A 20,061-nucleotide genomic window follows, 5' to 3' on the forward strand; every position below is an offset into this window, starting at 1 on the left:
GCAGTTGGTCTACGCTAGCATAAACGTGCCAAAAAACTAAGTGACCAATTAAGTGACTGAAGCGAGAAGCAGCCTTCACGTTTCGCTTTCACACATTTTCGCCTCTGAACATAAAAATGTGTTCCTGTTTTGGTTTTTTGCACAAAATTATAAGAAATTTACTTGAGCAGCAAATCGCATATTTGAATGATTGCTGAAGAATCACGTGACACGGAAGGCTGAAAATTCAGATTTGCATAATAGAAAACAGACGGGCCAGTTGGTTAAATAAATGGATAGGAGTTGATACTTTATAATAACATTCAGTTGCAAGGAATTCATAAGCGATTAGTTAATGACGAACTAATCATTTGCCAAATGTTCTTAAGCGATTAATAAGTGATATGCTAGCAATTTATGTAAACGAATGAACAGTCATTTACAAGTGATTAGTTAATGATCTAACTTATCAGCTTTTTTTTTTTTCATACTTTCATTCACAAAATTTCATTCATAAAACCGATAACAAAATTCATAATTTTCAAACCCGATTTATTCCTTGTTCCATTTTATTGACTAAAAAAGGCATCTGAAGACTAGTTTAACAGAAGCAATGCTGTCGGGACATTCTAACCCAGACAGGAAGAAAGAAGGTGGTAAACTCAATTTGTCAACTCAATCCTTTTTGTTCCATTTATGTAGCATGCAGGTCAAAAAACAGAGGGTGAAAATGGTTGACTATTAGACTTTCTCTTAGCGATGCTGATGTCATTTATTGGTCCCTCTCTGATCTCACAATGACCAGGGCTCCGGAGCGTCTGGGCCGGCTGCCCACACATTCCAGTTGGAAACCTGGTGCTGACGCAGTGGCACGGCTTTTCAAATTGCGCCCGTCAACTGTGTTTGCATTCCCCACAGATCAAGGTCACAGAGGCTCGCGAGCGTTTGACCGGTTTAGGGGCGCAGGGGGGAGAAGTTTAGACACGGACCCGTCCTCACATCTGAACAATGGCTACATAATGGAAGTCGTTAATGTGACGCAATTAACTCTAGTTTCAGAGCGGGGAAAAAAAGATAAAGAGTCTAAAGATAAACTAGACAAACTTATTGAACCTGCAGTAACAAAAGGGAATTATTCCGCTGCTTATTATTCAGCGGCTTTATCCAAACTTGAAAACAGTGTTTGCCACAGAAAGAGTCAAAAACCTGCTGCTATAACAACATTACTGTAGCTTTATATATATGCCATATATAATGAAACAGTAACATTTTAGAATAGGGAACCATTTTCACTATTAACTAGTTTCTTATTAGCATGCCTATTATTAACATATTAGCTGTTTATTAGTACTGATAAAGCACATATTCGGCATGACCCAAACCTTTATCCTGGACTACCAAACTAACTATTAAGCAGCAGCAAATCATGAGTTTATTGAGACAAATGTCGTTAATGTTTGTTAATATAGAGAATTGAACTTTAAAGGAAGTGTGACCTATAAAACCATACATGATCTTAAAATACTGAAGCGATAATCCCATCACTGAGGTCTTTAATTGGTATATTTTGTAATATGGTTTTTAGGACACTTTTTTTAACTATATTTTCCTAACCTTACTAAACGCCCATGTATATATTATTTATAAATACACATGTATATATTTACATGAAATTTGAAATTTTTGCGAACAAGCAAGATTTCCATCCAGCAAGTCAAAGAGAATAAAATCCGTCTTGCATGGAAGTAAAAAAAAAACGCATCAAGCGAGCATAATAGGCAGTATTTTGTATATCGTCGATCCATCATAATAAAGTGTTAGTACATATTAAGCAGACAGTCTACTATTGCCTGAATGACTGCTAGTTGACAGGTAGTTTCAAAGTTACTGTAGAATGCCAGAATCATAATCAAATCGGATTCATTCTTACTAAAGTTTCAGTGCTGCCCCAGTTATTGTTTGCTATTGATTTTTAATCAGGTTACAAGTAAAACTCGTTTTTTTTTCCAATCGCCCCTTTACAAAATCCACTTGTTTTGGACAAGAGGACAAGCGTTAATGTCGCGCCCTGACATGGATGATTGTATCACACAGCACTGGAGCATTCATGCAGTCAAACATGGTGCTGAGCGTGTGACAGACCTGCAGGCTGTAAGCAGAGGGTTGGAGGGAGGAAACAGCTCTGACAGGGTGGTATAACAGGGAATAGCCACAGCATTGTAAAACCCCACCTGAGAACGTAAGAAACACAGTACTCTCAGACATTTTTAAAAATGGCTAAATTTAGCATTTACTCTGAAAAGTCAAATAACCGCTGAGCGAATAGGCTGCCTGCATAAGCTACTTTTAAGAAAATAGTGTGCCAATAATGTAAAATGACAAGAATAAACACTCAGTTTTTAGCTAGAGACGATTCATTATCGAATTCAATAGTATCTGTGCAAACAAATTGACAATATCGTTGGAAATTAAGTCTCCCCAACGTGAAAGCATGGGATAGGAAAAGCAGCGTTTTTCTAGGAGCTTGGTAACGATTTACCTGTCCCTGGGGAACCTCATCCTTTTTATCTCTGTCCATCATAGGGATGGGCTGCATTCCAATCTTCTTCATTTCATCCCCCTGTCATTACAAACCAGATGAACGATTTCACTTAGTGTCCTTCAGAGGTGTGGTCCGCGATTTGACATATCGCTCAAAATCGCGACTCTATTACACGATATAGTTATAACAAAAATGGCTTACGATGATTAAAGCTTACCTCAGCCCAAAACTCAGCATAGATGTCATTGGCCGTGAGTCGTGTGACGGGCCACAGTTTGGTCACAGAGCAGAGATCACAGGCTGTCATCATCAGACCGATCACACGATCCCTGCGGTGGACAAACAATCAACCAGCAATTCATCAGCAGGATCAGATCATGCTGTGAATTACATACATTACATATGTTTTTAAAAAAAAAGGGTCATACAGCATTGACAAAGCACCCACACAATAAATGCTGGGACGGAACTATGACTTTTCCCTAAATACTTTTTACTTTAGGAAAAAATTACCTGTTTTCTGTTTATTTTAAAATTATATATATGTTACATGCATTTGCTGTAGTAATACCAGAATAACAGAAAATTATGCACAATGCTAAACCAAAACCTAATCTTCACCCAATAGTAAGTAAATGCAGTTAATTAATATTACTCAGTACTTGTGCTGCTGCATCAGAACAATCTAACCTTCAACTAAAATGTTTATATGAGTTTTTGTGAGATTTATTCAAACTGTATGCTATGACTTGAGATCAAACAGTTTCTGTAGCTCTGTGAAAATATCTCTAAGATTGAGTTCTGCGATAAAGGAGGTGAACTGTGACCTCTGACCTGTGAGCACGGTTGTTCAGGTCCAGGGCTCCTGTGGCCAGCAGTTCAGCGAGCTGTTTGCGGTTGCCAAAGTACAAGGCGAGGTCCGTAGCAATGATGGCCTTCCTGATGATCTCCAGCACCTGCTCATACTCACTGGAAGTCAGGTTGGAGAAAATATTGTGCCCTTCCAGCTATGGGAAAAAAAGAGATCAATAAAAAAGCAAAAGCTCCACTTATGGGGCATCTGGCTCTGCTGGAGAGTCGCAGCAAAGCCGAAGCAGCATCCAAAGAAGATGGCTGACAACCAGCTCGCTCTGTTTAAGATGGGACATTTCTTAAAAATTTCAATTACACAAAATGAAACATTAGTCTTTTTTTGCGGTCAAACTAAAGCAAACGACATTCAGCAGTTTCTTTATAAATAATTAGCCTTACTTTATTCCCCCCAAAATTGACTTTTTTTCTGGCCGTTAATAATATTTCCTGATTTAGTGAATGACAAAAGAGGTATCCAAAATCCTCTTTGCAAAAACCATTGGCTCATACAAGCTGCCTTAGTTTATTAATCAGATTTTTTAGAATTAACTAGTAAAGTAACATATTACTTCTAAATTTAAAACAAAATATCAGAGTTTCTTTTTCAAAAAAGTAATGCAAATTATTTTGTTTTCCAATTTCCTCTCCTGTTTCTGTGTTCAGATAAATTGGGAATGAGGTGCGGAGCCACTTCCTTTATGTTGAAGTTTATTAGTTTTACATTTGGTGTGAAAGGGCCTTTGAAGCTGCCAAAAATATAACTTTTGGCTTATTTTTTTAATATAAATAAGCAAGCCCAGCTAAGGTGACAAAAGTAACACAATAATAACACAATGAATTACTTTACATTAAAACCATGTCATGTTTTTAGTTACTTTTTATGGAGTATGGCAATATTGTAATGCATTAAGAAACTTTCAATGTTCTTCCAATGTTCTTGCCCCATAACAGGTGGTGTGACTGACCACATTGAGAGTATATCCCGAGCTGGCACAGTGTGTAGGAGCTTTACCTGCAGGATGGACACAGTCTGTGAAAAGTGATGCTGTTCCATGGTGGATGTGGAATACAGGGCAGCCAGCGGATGGTCAAACTTCTGTAGATAACTGTTACTGTAACCGCGGTGGTCCAGGTCATGACATAAACAGGCAATCAGCAAGCCTTTCCTCTGTGTGAGAAGACAGCAGAATTTAGCTGTTCTGTATTGTGACTTATCTAACAACATTTTTCAGTGACACTAAAGGACTGAGGACCGGTTGCACCAGCTGTACATAAGCTACAATTTAGCCTAGGTTGGATGTAAATATAAAAGTTACAACTTACTACTAAAAATTAAACTAAATACAAACTAGCTAGTAGTTACTAAGCCTCTAGTGTGGACTTAACATTCTAATATAAGGAAGAACTTACAAATGGTTGGTGCAACTACCTGGTTCAGACCAAAAACGATAACGACAAAGATAACTATAATGTTAATGGCACAATTTATTTTAAGGTCCAATTCTCACAAAAAAACCCCTATAAACTATGACTTTTGCCTCAATGAACTCCAATGTGTTAATATTGTAAAGGCGGAATATATGTAACATTACAGGTAATGTAAGTTTCCTGCAAAAGGTAATGCGAGAATGAGACTGACCTCAAGCTCAGTGAAGATCCCAGTGGTTTTTTGCAGGATGGCATACATGCAGTGTGCCACCGTCACAGCGTGCTTCCAGTTGTGATATGGAACGCGTCTGTAATTTTTCCGCACTGACATAGTGAAGCGACACAGTTTCTCCAGCTCAAAGCTTTAATGACAGAAAGAAAGTGTTATCGCGCATCTCTGCCTTCTCACAGCAGCGCTGTACATGACGTGTTTCTTCATCTATGGGCACAATCCAAATAATTTCAATTTTTCGATTTAATCTTATTGTTATATGAAAGTTGTTTATTTTGTTTACTTGTATATCTTTTATTATTAAACTCTGGTCTCAGACCTACTCCTTAAATATTAAAAGAATTATAAAATATAAATGATGACACAATAATTAATCATACTATAAGAAATTTAAACAGTTACAGTTATTATTAAAATGTATGCAAATGATTTACGCCACCAATTCTGTGCATATAAAGATATTAGTTAGTTTACTAAAATTATGCAAAATGTAAAAATCTGCTAAATGTTTTAATTGTTTAAATTTAGAATAACGTGCTATGAATTTAGCCTTAGCAACACATTTTACTGCAAACAATGTCATTTCTGCATTCATTTGCTGTGCATTCACATGCTGTGACAAAACACAGAGCTTAGAAATCAATATTTCTTACCTGGTTTTTCCACATGAACTGTGAACCATATATACAAATATCGCAGGCCACAGTTCCTCAAAAGGAGCGATGTCAAAGTGAAACCTTAGACAGAAACACGACACTGTTTGTTTGCAATTCAAATCTGCGCGGGTGAAATATGAGCCAAAAATGTGTTTGATACGTCCCGATTACAACCGCACTCCAATATCATGCGCACTTTTCCACACGTGAAAATAATACCAGACCAAAGCGTATGCTTAGTTGTTGTGAAACATGAAAAACGATCATAAAAAATACGGCATTAAAACCAGCGGATCTACAATAAACTAAACGCTCAATAAACAGTAATACTGAAATGCACGGGAGCGTAAACTCACAGTTCGATCTCTTTATATATGGCTGAAGGGAGGGAGAGTTGTGTGAGGGTCTTCCACTCCTCTGACGTGCAGATGCTGTGGTACGAAAGCTTCTCCATCGTCACCCGGTAAATGCACTCTGAATGTCTAATCCGGTGATACATCTGCACACAAACACACATACACCCCATGTGTCTACGCAGATGCAAAATCTGCATGCAAAATAGTGCAACCCTTTGAAAGTAACGTGGTTGTATTTATCTAAATGAATGTCTATGAATTAACCATTCGTGTTGGAAGATCATTTCAGGTACTATAAAGTGGTCTCATCGCAACTGAAGTATATCCTTCTTTGACTCTACCTCATATATCGGTAAAACAATAAATAAATCACTGGCAAAGTTTGAGGTGTAAATTCTGTCTAAATATAAATCCCATCAGCGGATGGCAGCAGAGCACTCGTGATCTTTTAAATATTAACAATCTTCAATCATTTTAAAAGCTGCTATGTGAGGAGACTTGTGCGTGATCACAGCGTTGCCAGATTGGGTTCCAGCCCAAAAGCTCCAAAGCCCACTCTCTCACCAAAACACCTCAAACATTAACATCGCGTTTTGTTTGTTAACAATTAAAAAAGCTTTTTTTTTCCCATCCGCCTAAATCAATTTTGACCCACAATTTCAAAACCGCTCAATTGGGAACAAATCCGCTCACTCTGGCAACGCTGTGTGACCCCACAGAAGTGGCTGAAATCTATGGTAGACAGTCCTCAGCCTGTTTCTTCCAAACATAACTGTTTTTTTAAATCAGACAGATGTTTTATTAGACTCCAGGTCCACACACTTACATTTGCACAGTGTAAGGCCAAAGCACAGAAGACGGCAAACATCTTAAAGTTGTTCTCATCAGTTTTAGTGAAGGCACTTCCTCCCAGCTTGTTCACCATTTGTACAACACCAATCACAGTCCCACGGCTGACTATGGGCATGCACAGGATATTCCGCGTCGTGTAGCCAGTGTAGAGATCTACTTCTCTGTAAAAAGCAGAACAGACGATAGAGAAATTTGCTTGCACACACACACACACACACACACACACACACAGATGAACAACCAGAGTGTTTGTATATGATTGAGCTAGGGATTGAGTTAAACACACAACGGTTTCAAGTGTTGGCTCATCTAGGCTTAACATAATCATCTTATTGCAGATTTACTGTACACAAATCCAGAAGGCCCTTTTTATCTGAGATGTCCACTTTAACATCTACAGACACTGTGTGTCCACATGTCCATCTCAACAACACACCCATGTCACGCATCTGCTTGGTCAATCCCACCAAACTTTTTTTTTTTCCTCTTTTTTTATAATTTTTTTTTTCATATGAATCAAAACACGATCCTATGATGCACACATATTTCAAAATAATGTATTACTACTATATTATTAGTGAAATGAGAAATAGTATTTTTTCAAATCATGATATAATTATTTATTATTTGTTTTTACTTTATTTTTGGATTCAAATATGACACTGTGACTGTATTACCTGTTGAAACGGGGGTCTGCATAGGCATCTGGAATATTCAAAACTTCTCCTGTTCTCGCCACCTGACCTGCTATACCTTTCTCTATAGAAAACCTGAGGGTGAGTGTAAAAGATCAGTTATCGAAATATGAAAATATGGTATTCCAGGTTGAAAATTATTTCTGGGTCACATTTATCTTCATATACTAGTGCTCTCAAACGATTAATCGTGAGTAAAAGCATTCCAAAATAAAAGTTTTTTTACATAATATATGTGTGTGTTGTGTGTCTATTTATTATGTAAAATTCTATTTATATATAAATACACACAAATAAATGTATATATTTAAAAATATGCTATTATTACATATATATATATTTTTATAATATAAATTATATGAATGGAAACATATAATGTAATACATTCTATTAAATAGTATCAAAATATATACTGCATGTGTGTATTTTTTATATCGTATTGATTAATGCGATACCAATACCTATAATACCAATATTGTGTATAAATATGCAATTTTTTCTAATTAATAAAATTGTTTTACAGTTAAAAGAAAGAGTGCTTAATTGTCTTGAAAATTATGAAAGATTTTAATGGTCATACAATAGGTACAATTTTTTTTACAGGAAATATAATGCATTTATCTGACTTTTGATTTTGAACGGAAGTCATGTTCTTGACATGCTTCTCAAGGTTTCCATATAGATTTGTTGAAGCAATAAACTACATCTGGTGAAGGGAGTGTGTTGTACAACCCGCTGTCCTACATTTACTGTACTTAGTTCAGAATTATGTGTTGTGTAACTTAAATTTAAGAACATAAATCAAAAATAAATTCATTAAGTCAGCTGGCACTTGAAGACTCAAATAGGTCTCAAATGGTGGGGCTTTCTGGATGCTCACCTAATTTCTTTGGTTTTCCTAAAGACGGGTTTCCCTTCATTCTCCTCCCCGATATCAAACAGGTCAGAGTACAGCTCTTTGTTATTGTGATCTACCTGGAAGAGCGCACATCTGTCTGCATTAACCAGGTTTTTTGCATATATCTGAAACACAAATAAACAAGCATTTGCTCAATGACGTTTTCCAAAGAGCATGTTTGTTGAGGAATTCATTTTAAAAAGATCGCCATGCAAGTGTACTTAATCTGCATCAATAACCAGAATTAGTTTTACGTATAAGCTGCTAACGGTCAACCGCTACATGCGAGACTAGCAACTGAGGAACTTCTCCTTCCCTCTGGATTTCGCAACCTTGTGGCACACTGTGTCGTTTGACCTCTAGGATAAACTTCTGCTTTATCTAACTAACTGGTGATGAGAGAGAAATCTCTTCAAACTAAGAAAGACGTGCTATTCATTTAAGCACCTAAAAATGACCTCGGTTTTTGGAAGTATGTGCTTGGAAAAGTGTGACTGAATCCCTGAGATGGACACCAAGAGCTCAGATGCTGGAGCGGCGTCAGACTGACTTTCTGTCCTCTCCCTGACCTATTTGCATCACTTCCTGCGCTGCTTTGCTCAACAGGAAGGAGGAGACGGAGACATGGGGAGGGGGGGGGGCAGAGATCTGATACTTGGAGCGTATGAATATTTGTGCTTGTTTGCATTCTCCAGATCTCGCTCACACATGTACGTAAATGAGAAAGAGAATATTTAACAACAAGCCCAAGGCTGGTGGGGTGAGCACAAAACATGACAAACAAATGAGAGAAGGTCTTTCATTGCACATTTCTCTGGCGTTGATGGTGACACAGATGAGCGACAGAAGAACAGCATGTTTGTGCTCATGACCAAGCATGTGACCTTACTGAGAGAAGACCTACTCACCATGATATGTTCAAGTAGAGAATCTATTGCCACTATGTTGTCAAAGTATGTTCTGTTTGAAATCGAAAAGGAGGGAAAGACCTGTCATTTTACAGGGATATCCATATGACACAAACACATTATAACACAAATGCATATATATATATATATTCTTCATACAAAACATTGGCTATTTATTATAATGTCAAATGCCAATAAACAATGAAGTGTTTCAATATTATTGAGTATTGGTCATATATGGGATTCAATATATAACATATCCAGTGCACATTTTTACATAAAAATCAAAAAGAAACATGTAGTTATTTTTGCATGTGACATTCTTTGTAATGATTATTAAGCGTAGTTCTACTCCACTGATGTAATCTGACAAAAAATACTTGCCTTTCATGAAAATTCCAAAGAATTCTTACAAATTTTGGGATGAAAAACTGGACAAGCGTTTGCCGCATTTCATGAAATTCCTACAAAATATACTTTTATGCATGAACTCACTTACTTTGACACATCTAGGAGAAAGTCATTAAGTTCTGTCTGTTTGGCAAGACCTCTGCAGACCTGTGAACAAAACAAACAGGAAGTTTTAAAAATGGCAATCACCGTGTCCATGTCTAAATTGACTCATCTTTCTTCTAGCAAATGAATCTCTATGTGAATTCTAAGTTATTTTTCTGTTTTTGAAGTTTTTACGATTTACCCTCCCTCTTTTCGTTTTGTTGTATGGAACAAAAACGGCTTGGACGTTTCACTAGACAACATCTTCACAAAAATAAAAATGAATGAAGGTTAAAATGGGAGCTGGCATTTTTGAATGAACTATTCAGTTAAAATAGTTAAATTAAAAAAATTTAAATTCTGACATTAATAACTAAAGATTGAAAAAATAACATTTTTTGAATGATTAATTTCTTTAAGGCAAGGCACCCCCCATTTAAATAAATAAATAAATAAATCCATAAATAATCACCATACTTCACTAGTTGATTGATTACTTTTCTCTTAAAGAATGGCAAATACGTGAAAATAAATGTTTAAATATGCAATTGAGTCATTATCTATTTAAACGTCCACTGCATTTGCATATCTTTCTGCCTGAAAATCCTTCAAAATACAGATTTTGTGTCTATAGTGGAAATGTGTGGCTCGGTGCCTTCCAAGAACTTTTAAAGATATAAGAAATAGCCATTTGTAGATATTTAATTGAAATCTATAGACACAAATAGAAAAAGTGCAATAAAAGAAACACTTAAAAGTGGATTTCGGATGTTTGCTTTCCAGTAGTCTGAAAAATGACTTTGTGAAAAAGCCTAAAATGTCAAAATTGACAGAAGTATGATTTTGCCTCTAGTGTCTTTCCCTAGAGCCATAAAATATGGTCCTCCTCGTCTTTCTCATCACGACCACATTCTGACGACTCTTGACTTCTGAGAAGGTTTTTGTCCCAGAGTGAGATTTACTCCCAAAGAGCCCCGTGACGCACAGGGACATTAAAACCCAGAGTGGTGTCATTCACAGCGTACAACCGTTTACGTACAAACAAGACTGCATTGTCATTAATTGCGCCTCCTGAGACGAAGGTGTGTTTAATGTGTGGTCTTGGTTGCTTACACTGGGCCCACCAGCAGCCTGGTCCATGTACACAGTGGATTACAGAAAACAAAACACGTGTGTTCAACCAAATCCAACAGCTTATGCAACTGTCAAGCTGCAACAACAAGCAACGCATTGGTTTTTTTTTTTAAAATGTACTCACCTGGACTTGGTGTATAGCTACAGACGCCCAGGCCAAATTTGCTGTTGCAACCTAAAAAAAAACAGGGTACACTTAGTCGAAGACACACTAGAGTATGCGAACCTCGAACACTCAATGATCAAGCAGAACTTCATAGTTCTGTGTACTTCACTTGGCAGCTGAATATCTTGTTTGCCAAAGTTTAAATACGATTAACCATTCATTGTTATTACTATTTACAGCAGAAATGGTTAAAAGGTAGTGAATTCGTTTAGCATGATGCTTACAGTGCATGGGTATTCTCTAGTGGCTAGCGGTTGAGTGTACATCGGTTTTTTGACGGCTTCGGACACAATTCAATTAAAGTCCCCTGAAAAGGACATAGGGGGCATTTTTGGACATTTTGTAATTAAAGTATGAAACGGTTAGTTACTGCCCAACACCGTTTATAATCTACTTTGCTAACTATCTGTTCACAGTACATTATAATAACAAAGGAAAGTGTACCATACTGCAACTCGTACTGATCAGGAAAGGACTGGCTATTTAAGGTGTGGTCACATTAGTGAAAATTTGGTGGAATTTCATGGACAAAAAAGGTTCATTGTCTATTGTTAACAGCGTAGGGATGCATGAAGCACAGCTCATATGGAGCCACTTTCAAAACAACTAGACTTCTGTTGGTCATCGTGGCAAATCTGCAAAAACCCTGCTGCCTTAAAATCTTTTACCCCTCATTGTGAAATTTCTGATTGCATACATTCCTATTGAAATAACTAGATTTTGCCCAAAAATGTATTTAACCACAGTAAACATGCCCACATCTAGATAGGAAAGAACTGTCTGACCAATTAGAGCTTTTCTTTTGTTTTTATGTGCAGTTGAGAGGTGGGTTTATCTGAATGGATGGACTGAAATAAGACTCAGTATCAGTTATTTTTTCATTCATACTACCTTGAAATGAAAAATGATAATGAGTTATTATTAAATGTGGTAACCATAGACATTACATTCAACACAACCTAGGATATTTCTTTAATAGTCCAAAGCACTGCCTGGCTGCATAAATCCAGAAAAGAGGTACATGGGTAGACGTGTATCAAATTTCAGTCTTATGAGTACCTCCTGGTGGCTGAGGTTGAAGGGCTCTCTGCCCAGGTGCCGGTGCAGCTCCAGGATAGCAATGAGGTCTCCGATGGCGGTGAGGATGGGTAGACACAAAACAGAATGTACACGAATCCCTGAGTCCTGCCCTGTGCCATGAGGAAACCTCTCATCCTGCAGGACAAAACAGGCCCGTTTATATATATATATATGTATTGTTCTTTAAATGTCCTAATTATTCCTAAAAGTCTTGAAAAGGCTTCAGTATAAAGACCAATTCTCACCTAACTAGGTAATTTGTATTGTGCCTATTATTAGCATATTGGTTATTTATTAGTACTTGTAAAGCTATATCCCTATTATCTACACTTCCTACTCACTAATAATAAGCAGCAGATTGGGAATTTATTGGGGCAAAAGTCATAGGTAATGGTTTGTTAATGATATATACACAATACATTACAATATATATTGTAATGCATTGTACTGTATTGTAATTACTAACACACTGAGAAAATTAAGTGGCCACAGAATAAAAATTGCAAGGGAGCACACACATATTTATATTTGCATTTCTTTTTTATTCTACATATATGTACATATAACATTAAAGTAACTTCTGACTGTAAATTCAAAGATGTCTTATGATTTTTATGCCTCTTTTTATTTTTAACCATATGTACACAATGATGTAGAATGTAAGCAATATATGCAAAATTCCTTTGATTCTCTATTTCTCCATGCAGTTGCACCAATAGATTTCTTTCAAAAAAAGGTGTAAAGGATTTTATTTACCACATTTTACTGCCATTTAAATTTTGCTAAAGTATAGCCCCTAGCTTGCAGCTGAATGGTCCGTGTTAGCGAACATTCAAGACGACGTGGAGCTTAATTGCTTCCAGTGTCTGACAAACCGAATCTGGCATGACACATTATTGGTCACTTCCAGGGTAGACATGATGTAATAGCAGTGACAAGTTTCGCATGCAATCCTAGTCATTTCACAAACTATACAGTATTAAACCATTCGTTGAAATGGTAGAAACAGCAGAATCGGTTTGGTAAAACTTGGGTGAGCACAGCAAAACAGCATGAGGCTCACCCCCATGATGTCCTCTACAAGTAGTGTCTTGCGTGTCTTTGCAACGTGAGCGGCGATGGTGGTCCCAAATGTGATGGGACCAGAGGGGATGAGCCCAGGAAGCCCCTCTTTTGCCCCCGTCGGAGTGAACAAACATAAACTCTGTGACAGAGAAAGCAACATCAACAAAACATCATGACGTTAAGGAAAACGTCCCGATTGGTCACTGTAACTATAATAGTTGTCATTTGAAGTTACTTTACGGTTCTCATTATATGTTGCCAGAAAAAGTTGAATACTGTCAAATAATTACAATTAAAATTAGGACAAGCAGAACCCAATAAAAATAGTAGTTATCTCAAATGAAAATGGCAAAAACAATACTTAAATTATTATTACAAATAAAAAAAAAAACAAAGATTGGTGTATGCTTTCACTATTTCCCACATAATTATAGATTGGGCAAAAGAGAAGCCTTTCAAATTGTGTTATCTGATTGGTCACAAACACTTGCCATCTGAGTAAAGCTACTCAAGTGGAAATGAATGAATATCGCAAAAGTCTCAAGCGTTTTAATACTATAGAAATTCCAAGCCATTTTGAGACAAACAGAACATGACCAATCAAAGGCTTGCACTCATTTTGCTGAGTTTATGTTTCTCATGATCTGAGGACCTCTAATGCTTCAGTGCTTAGAAATGAGTTTTGTTGACAAAATATAGTTTCCCAGTAAAATATAAAATGTAGTGTATGAGTGTTTCTAGTGCAAGAACTTTATGTTACTGTATTATTATTTAAAAAATGTGGAAAATAGCAATAATAATCAATAAAGAGCAGCTTTGACTGCTTTTTAAATGTGTATTTAATGACTTCAACATCCACTAAACACTGTTGAGCATGTCTTAACTCAACCAGATGAGAAAATACTTACATTGTTGCATTCTCCAAGGAAGTAAAGTGCAAATCCATCAGCTTTTGTGGCTGTTACAAAAAAGAAAATAAATAACATAAACATAAATAAAACTCTGATGTACCGTGTGTTAGACATGAACATTCAGAACATTTAACTGGACAAAAAAGGGCTAATACATAAGGCACAATGTTTTTAATAGATATTATGCTACTTTTTACTTATTACTAAAAATTAAAAAGCTGTTTGCACCAATGTGAGAAGTTACTAATACAAGTGACAAAAAAGTCCTAGATTATTTATTAGAGTTGTTCCAGCCTGACTGTTCAAGCTGTGTTCTAATTAAGCTATATCGCAACATTTACAGAAATGATTTTAATGAACTGATTCACGATTACTTTATTCATGAAATCAACGTATGATATAAATGGACAGATTACTGTGCGCTTTAATGCTATTTTAACACTACTGCATGAGGTTAAACAATGAAAATAAAAAATGTTTCTTTGCAACTAGCCTATATCATTTTTAATGTTTTACTTCATTTCAATTCAATTAATATTTTATTCAAAGTAAGTTCAATAATTCAGAGCTAAATATTATTTTATTTAAAGTAAGTTTGTTTATGGTTTTGGTTCACTATAATAGCCCATAGCTTGAAAGCAAACATTTCGTCACTTCTTAATAACAGAAAAGTCATGTTCTGAGAGTGGTTGGCACATGCTGGTGTGTGTCAGGTGTGCTGGTGTGTGTGAGACATGCAGGGTCGGATTGAATCCCAGCGCTCTGCAGTGCCGCAGCATGCAGATGAAGCGTGGGTGGATGGGAAGTGACAGGCAGAGAGCTGCTCCATCAGAAATGGGGAACACCTTTTAACCTGGATTCACTACACCTCCATCTGCAAGGCTCTCTACAGGCAGCTTTTATGTGCTGTTTATGCCGACAGTGTGAACACTTGTTATTATAGTTGCCTAATAAACTAACACATTATGTTAATTGCAAGTATGCAAATACTGTACACGGTGTGTGCCATTTGATACATATTTTCAGTTACATTTTCATCAAGGTTTCATAAAGGAATAGTTTTGACATTTCGACGTCATTTACTCACCCTTGAATAGTTCCAAACCTATACGAATTTCTTTGATATTATGAAGATAGCTTGCAAGCAGGCTGTTTCGATTCACCATTGACTTCCATAGCAGGAAAAAAAACTAAACAGTGAGTCAACGGTGACCCAAAACAGCTCAGTTACATGCTTTTTTCAAAATATTTTCCTTTGGTTAAGAATTACTTGAGGATGAGTAAATGATGACAGAATTGCTGAACTGTTCCTTTAATAAGAACAATTACTTAAAAGTTAAGTGTTGTAAATGACAGTTGACCTGTTTTATGCTGTGCAATGGCATACGTGAGTGTTTGAGGATGAGACGGACGGGCTCTGACCTGTTTTGATGATGTTGCACAACTCATAGAGCAGTAGTTTGTTGTCTCCTCCAGTGTCCAGCCGCTGCTCCATGTAGCTGTTGAGCTCATATACGACGCTCTGCATATTCGTGTCCTGGTACTGCTGGACACAGGAGAGACACACATTCACATGCACACGCACTGCATACTGCACAATACAGACAGACAACCTGCTAATTAGATAGCATTAGCACTAAAAGTATGAAAAATAGTAAATAGGAGGCAGTGTCCATATTTTAGGTCATATCGTGTATACGCTACTGTTTCACCAATACTGCAATTATTTAATTAAAATACTATAAAAAAAGTAATGAACTTTTTATATATATATATATATATATATATATATATATATATATATATATATATATATATATATATATATAAACTTTATAATTTTTGTGTGACAGCAAATCTGAATTTTCAGCATCATTTTTTTTGTAAAAATTTTTTGTAAAAATTAACACGTAGAAGATGAAAAAGAATGAAAAAGACTTTACTATCACTTTTGGTAAACATCCTTGCTGAATTTCTCAAAAACAAACTAACTTTTGAACGTTAGAGTAGTTATTATAGTATATTTTTGAATAGGACTGCTTTAAAATTTTGGGTAACACTTTAGTTTAGGGACTAATTAACTAAATAGTTGCTTATTGTCATACATATTACTAGCATATTTGTTGTTTACAAAGCAAATATTACCTCATACCAAAACCTAACAATTATCTTAATAACTACTAATAACAAAATTAGGATTTTAATGACATCATAGTTAGCAGCTATTTAATAGAGAGAATTGGTTCCCAAACTAAAATGTGACAAAATTTTGCCAAAAGAAGAACACAGCCAATCAAAATCATCCAATTAACATTTTTTCCTCTCACATCAAATGTGAATAAAGATCACAGGGGCCATGGGTGGTCTGTATAAAATAGAAATCGGTTGCGAATCGAGCTTTTACATATTTTAAATAAAGCCCGGCCGGAGCGAGGATGTCTATTTCTGTCCCTGAGTGAAAGGTCAGAGTGGGCCGGTGGATGAGGGGTGTGTGAGGTGCTCCCCCACGGGAACGGCTCCCTACACATCCTGTTTATGCAGACGAACACGTGACGTCCCTGCTGTCCTTCTCCAAAAAGTCCTCGTTTCCACAGCCCTCTCGGACCCTGTCCCTGCACACTGTCTTTTTCGTGTTCTGCTGTACGTCTCTCTCTTTAACTTCTTCATCTCTGTCCCCTAAATCAGCGGGTCTAAGTGCTCGGAGCGGAGTGTGTGCTGCTGCTATATCAGCCCATTAAAGTGGCAATGATCTCATTAATAGGTCATTGCCTCTCCTTATATAAATCTGTCACAGGGTTTGTGCTCACTGTGCGGTTTGTCATTTAATAGATGCATTCATATTTAGCAGCTGTATGCATGCGTTGCTGAGAGATTATTAGCAGAAACTTTTCAATGAAGTGTTCTGTGAGCTTTCTGATAACTGTCCTCGCTTGGGACTCGCTGCCTTTTGCCACGAACGGTCACACTGTAGCTATAAACTTTAATAAAGGCTATAAACTTTAACAACATATGCATTTATTTCTTGGCATGCTTCTTTTCTTTTATACACACATAGGTTCAAAAAACTGATCCATTTAATACAATTGTTTCTTTTGTGTTATAGACACACACACACACACACACACAGACAAAAGTGATGCCTCACTTACCCTGCTAACTTCTTTAGCTGAAGATTCATCTGTTGAAATATAAAGGAAAACCAAGTCAAAACTCATAAAGGTGCATATTTTGTAACACAATGTCACTGACTCGACTTTGAACGTCCCTTCTTTTGTATAAAGCTTATATTTTGCCTTAGTCTTTTTACTTTTTACATTTAATTTATGTTTATGTTGTGTCTTTAGTTAGATGAATTAAATGAAATGGAAAGAGAAAACTGTAAAACGCGATAAACAGGATCAAACCTGTATAATCCAAATGAGGCTCCATACACGAACGCACAAACTTCAACTTGATGTTTAAACTGAATGGGAAACTCCCAAAACTCGGAGCCATGCTATACATTTAAAGTGTCTGAAAGTAAGTCTGTATTGCAGTCGGAAAAATATACAAAAACCTTAAGAATTCTGCGCAGATTTGAGTCAAACTGAACTGAATAAGAAACCAAGCAACCAACAAAATGTTCTGTCACTTTCCAATTGTCACATTTGCAGCTGATTAAGACAAAAACAGTTTTTTTTTCCCTGCCTGGTTGGAACACGGTGTTAAGGGAACATTCAGGGAACATTCAATGAGTAACTCGTGCAGCCAAACTGACAATTTTCCACTTCAGCGATGAGCGTTCTTTCAAAGCTATGCAAGCTTCAGTTTTTATAAACTTAAAAACACAAGCCCTGGCATTTACTTTAAATAAAAGATACAAAGGCTCGCAAAAGCTCCATCTACTTACAAACAAATGACATGGACATTGTAGCTATGAACACATGCGGATAACAGGAGAATTTCGTACATACTCCATCTCCTCTTGTTCTCCTGAGAAAACACCTGTATCTAAAGTCAGCGAGTTTGCAGAAACCTAGAGACATTCAGCAAATTGTTCCTCAGTGGCTTCCCCCATTCAGAAAGAAGCTCAGTCGGTGTGTGGAACACAGGAAGTGATGCAGATAAACACAGTCCTCTCAGAGGAGACTGTGCAAGCACAAAAAGCAAGCAATGTCACATACATCAGACTGCTCACAGGTACAGTTGGGCTCGTAAGCTAACTTACAATTTGCTTGACTTTTTAAAATGGGCAACACTTATTTACCATTAACTATGACTTCTCCCTCAATAAATCCCTAATTTAGGAAGTTAGTTGTTTAAGTATTGGGTAGGGATACAGAATAATGTCATGTAGAATAAATCATTAACGTGTTTAATTATTACTGTTAAATGGCTAATATTGTAGTAATATGCATGCTAAAATAAAGTGTTACCTTACATTACACCACAAAACAATCAAGTGATTAACATCAAATCTAAATCTAAATACAGAATCTGCTAAATTAATTAATTGTGAAAAAGCCCCAAATGGTAATTGCTTGGCAGAAAACATTCACATGCACAGCTCAAAAGTACCAAAATTATAATTTTTCTGAATAAATAACATTTCATTTCATATTTAAACTATTTACTGTTTATCAAATGAAGTTAATTCAAATGCTGTTGTGGACAATGAGGGCCTTGGAACCACTGCCTGTATGTCTTGTGGACTTCATGGGGACGAGCACATAGCGGCCAATGTTACTCCTTAAGGCCAGAAGTATACATGAGCTGTGCCTTGTGGGATAACGCCTAACTTTATTTCAGATTTCCTTGTCCTTTAGCTCTTAGTGTGAATGGACATTTAGACTGGAGGACAGATCAGCAGTTCTACCTCTCATAGGCAGAATCATGCTGGGTGATGCGATAGCACTTTCTGACTGATGACACAGACAAACAAGAAGAGAGATGGTGGGGGAGGCACTGTTCCCCACGTCAGACCGCTCGTATCAGCTCGACTAAATATGCTTGATATATTACAGGCCCGTATGGATGAATCTGCGAGTGGATAGAGGCAGGACAGCGGAGCTGTGGCGTTATACAGCATCTGATGGCGTCATGCTGAGTCAAAGCTGCTGATCTTTTTTGATTCCCTCTCGACATTAACAGGCACTATGCCTAAACAGCCATTCATATCATCTTGTAAATCTCTCACTGTGCACTTCCAGCACAATCCATGTCCCTTGGCGTCGCAGGCCTGTAAGCCTGCCGTTGCTTCTGACCAACTGTAAGGACGATATGGCCTACTTCCTGGCTTTTTGCGTACCGCCTACATATGCGGCTTTTTTTTAAGTGACATTGAGCCACATGAACCAAGGAGTGACTGATGTGGTACACTCCACACAGGCATGTCAGACAAAAATCCTTTGCGACAGCAGTTTTCGAAATAGCTTGCTGATAGCATTTAGCTAAGCTAATGATATAATGCTTTAAAATTAGGCTTTAAAGTGTAGACTGTAAAATCTAATTAGTTAACCTTACTTAAAGCATGAATACCGACTGCATTAAAAAAACGTAGCGAAGTAAAAAACACTTTTTAATTGCAACAACTCAATTCATTTTAAAGTTGCTCTTGTAAATTTTACTGCAGCCTGGAATTTTCACTTGTATTTCCAAAAATGAAACCCAAATATAAAACACCTTTAAACACTAACAAATCTCCCCCTATATTTCTCTTGTGCAAAACTAATAAAATAACACATCATTTCAACATGTATTCTTAAACTGTTAAGCAAAACAGGCTGGGAAGCAAAAACTAGCTTGACAATCTTTTATATTATCTAAACCAGTA

The 20,061-nt window shown here is 36.7% G+C and overlaps 1 protein-coding gene across 6 annotated transcripts in view; it reads right to left on the bottom strand.

Annotated features, from left to right (window-relative positions):
- pde10a (phosphodiesterase 10A) overlaps nucleotides 1-20,061 on the bottom strand; it is an 84,032-nt gene that overhangs the window by 3,266 nt on the left and 60,705 nt on the right. For 3 of the 6 annotated variants that reach the window (XM_043255473.1, XM_043255478.1, XM_043255472.1), the window contains 19 exons: nucleotides 17,399-17,427; nucleotides 15,672-15,795; nucleotides 14,247-14,296; nucleotides 13,337-13,477; nucleotides 12,253-12,408; nucleotides 11,152-11,202; nucleotides 9,898-9,956; nucleotides 9,399-9,450; nucleotides 8,473-8,615; nucleotides 7,575-7,667; nucleotides 6,872-7,058; nucleotides 6,046-6,188; nucleotides 5,687-5,770; nucleotides 5,013-5,163; nucleotides 4,386-4,541; nucleotides 3,356-3,528; nucleotides 2,739-2,850; nucleotides 2,519-2,599; nucleotides 2,122-2,210 (listed from right to left, as the gene is read on the bottom strand). In XM_043255473.1, coding sequence (XP_043111408.1) covers nucleotides 2,122-2,210; nucleotides 2,519-2,599; nucleotides 2,739-2,850; nucleotides 3,356-3,528; nucleotides 4,386-4,541; nucleotides 5,013-5,163; nucleotides 5,687-5,770; nucleotides 6,046-6,188; nucleotides 6,872-7,058; nucleotides 7,575-7,667; nucleotides 8,473-8,615; nucleotides 9,399-9,450; nucleotides 9,898-9,956; nucleotides 11,152-11,202; nucleotides 12,253-12,408; nucleotides 13,337-13,477; nucleotides 14,247-14,296; nucleotides 15,672-15,795; nucleotides 17,399-17,427 — 2,074 coding nt within the window. The remainder of the gene's footprint in view (nucleotides 1-2,121; nucleotides 2,211-2,518; nucleotides 2,600-2,738; nucleotides 2,851-3,355; nucleotides 3,529-4,385; nucleotides 4,542-5,012; nucleotides 5,164-5,686; nucleotides 5,771-6,045; nucleotides 6,189-6,871; nucleotides 7,059-7,574; nucleotides 7,668-8,472; nucleotides 8,616-9,398; nucleotides 9,451-9,897; nucleotides 9,957-11,151; nucleotides 11,203-12,252; nucleotides 12,409-13,336; nucleotides 13,478-14,246; nucleotides 14,297-15,671; nucleotides 15,796-17,398; nucleotides 17,428-20,061) is intronic. The other 3 variants (XM_043255475.1, XM_043255477.1, XM_043255476.1) reach the window with 2 other exon arrangements.

Source organism: Puntigrus tetrazona, chromosome 13 (assembly GCF_018831695.1).
Source record: "Puntigrus tetrazona isolate hp1 chromosome 13, ASM1883169v1, whole genome shotgun sequence".
NCBI lineage: Eukaryota > Metazoa > Chordata > Actinopteri > Cypriniformes > Cyprinidae > Puntigrus > Puntigrus tetrazona.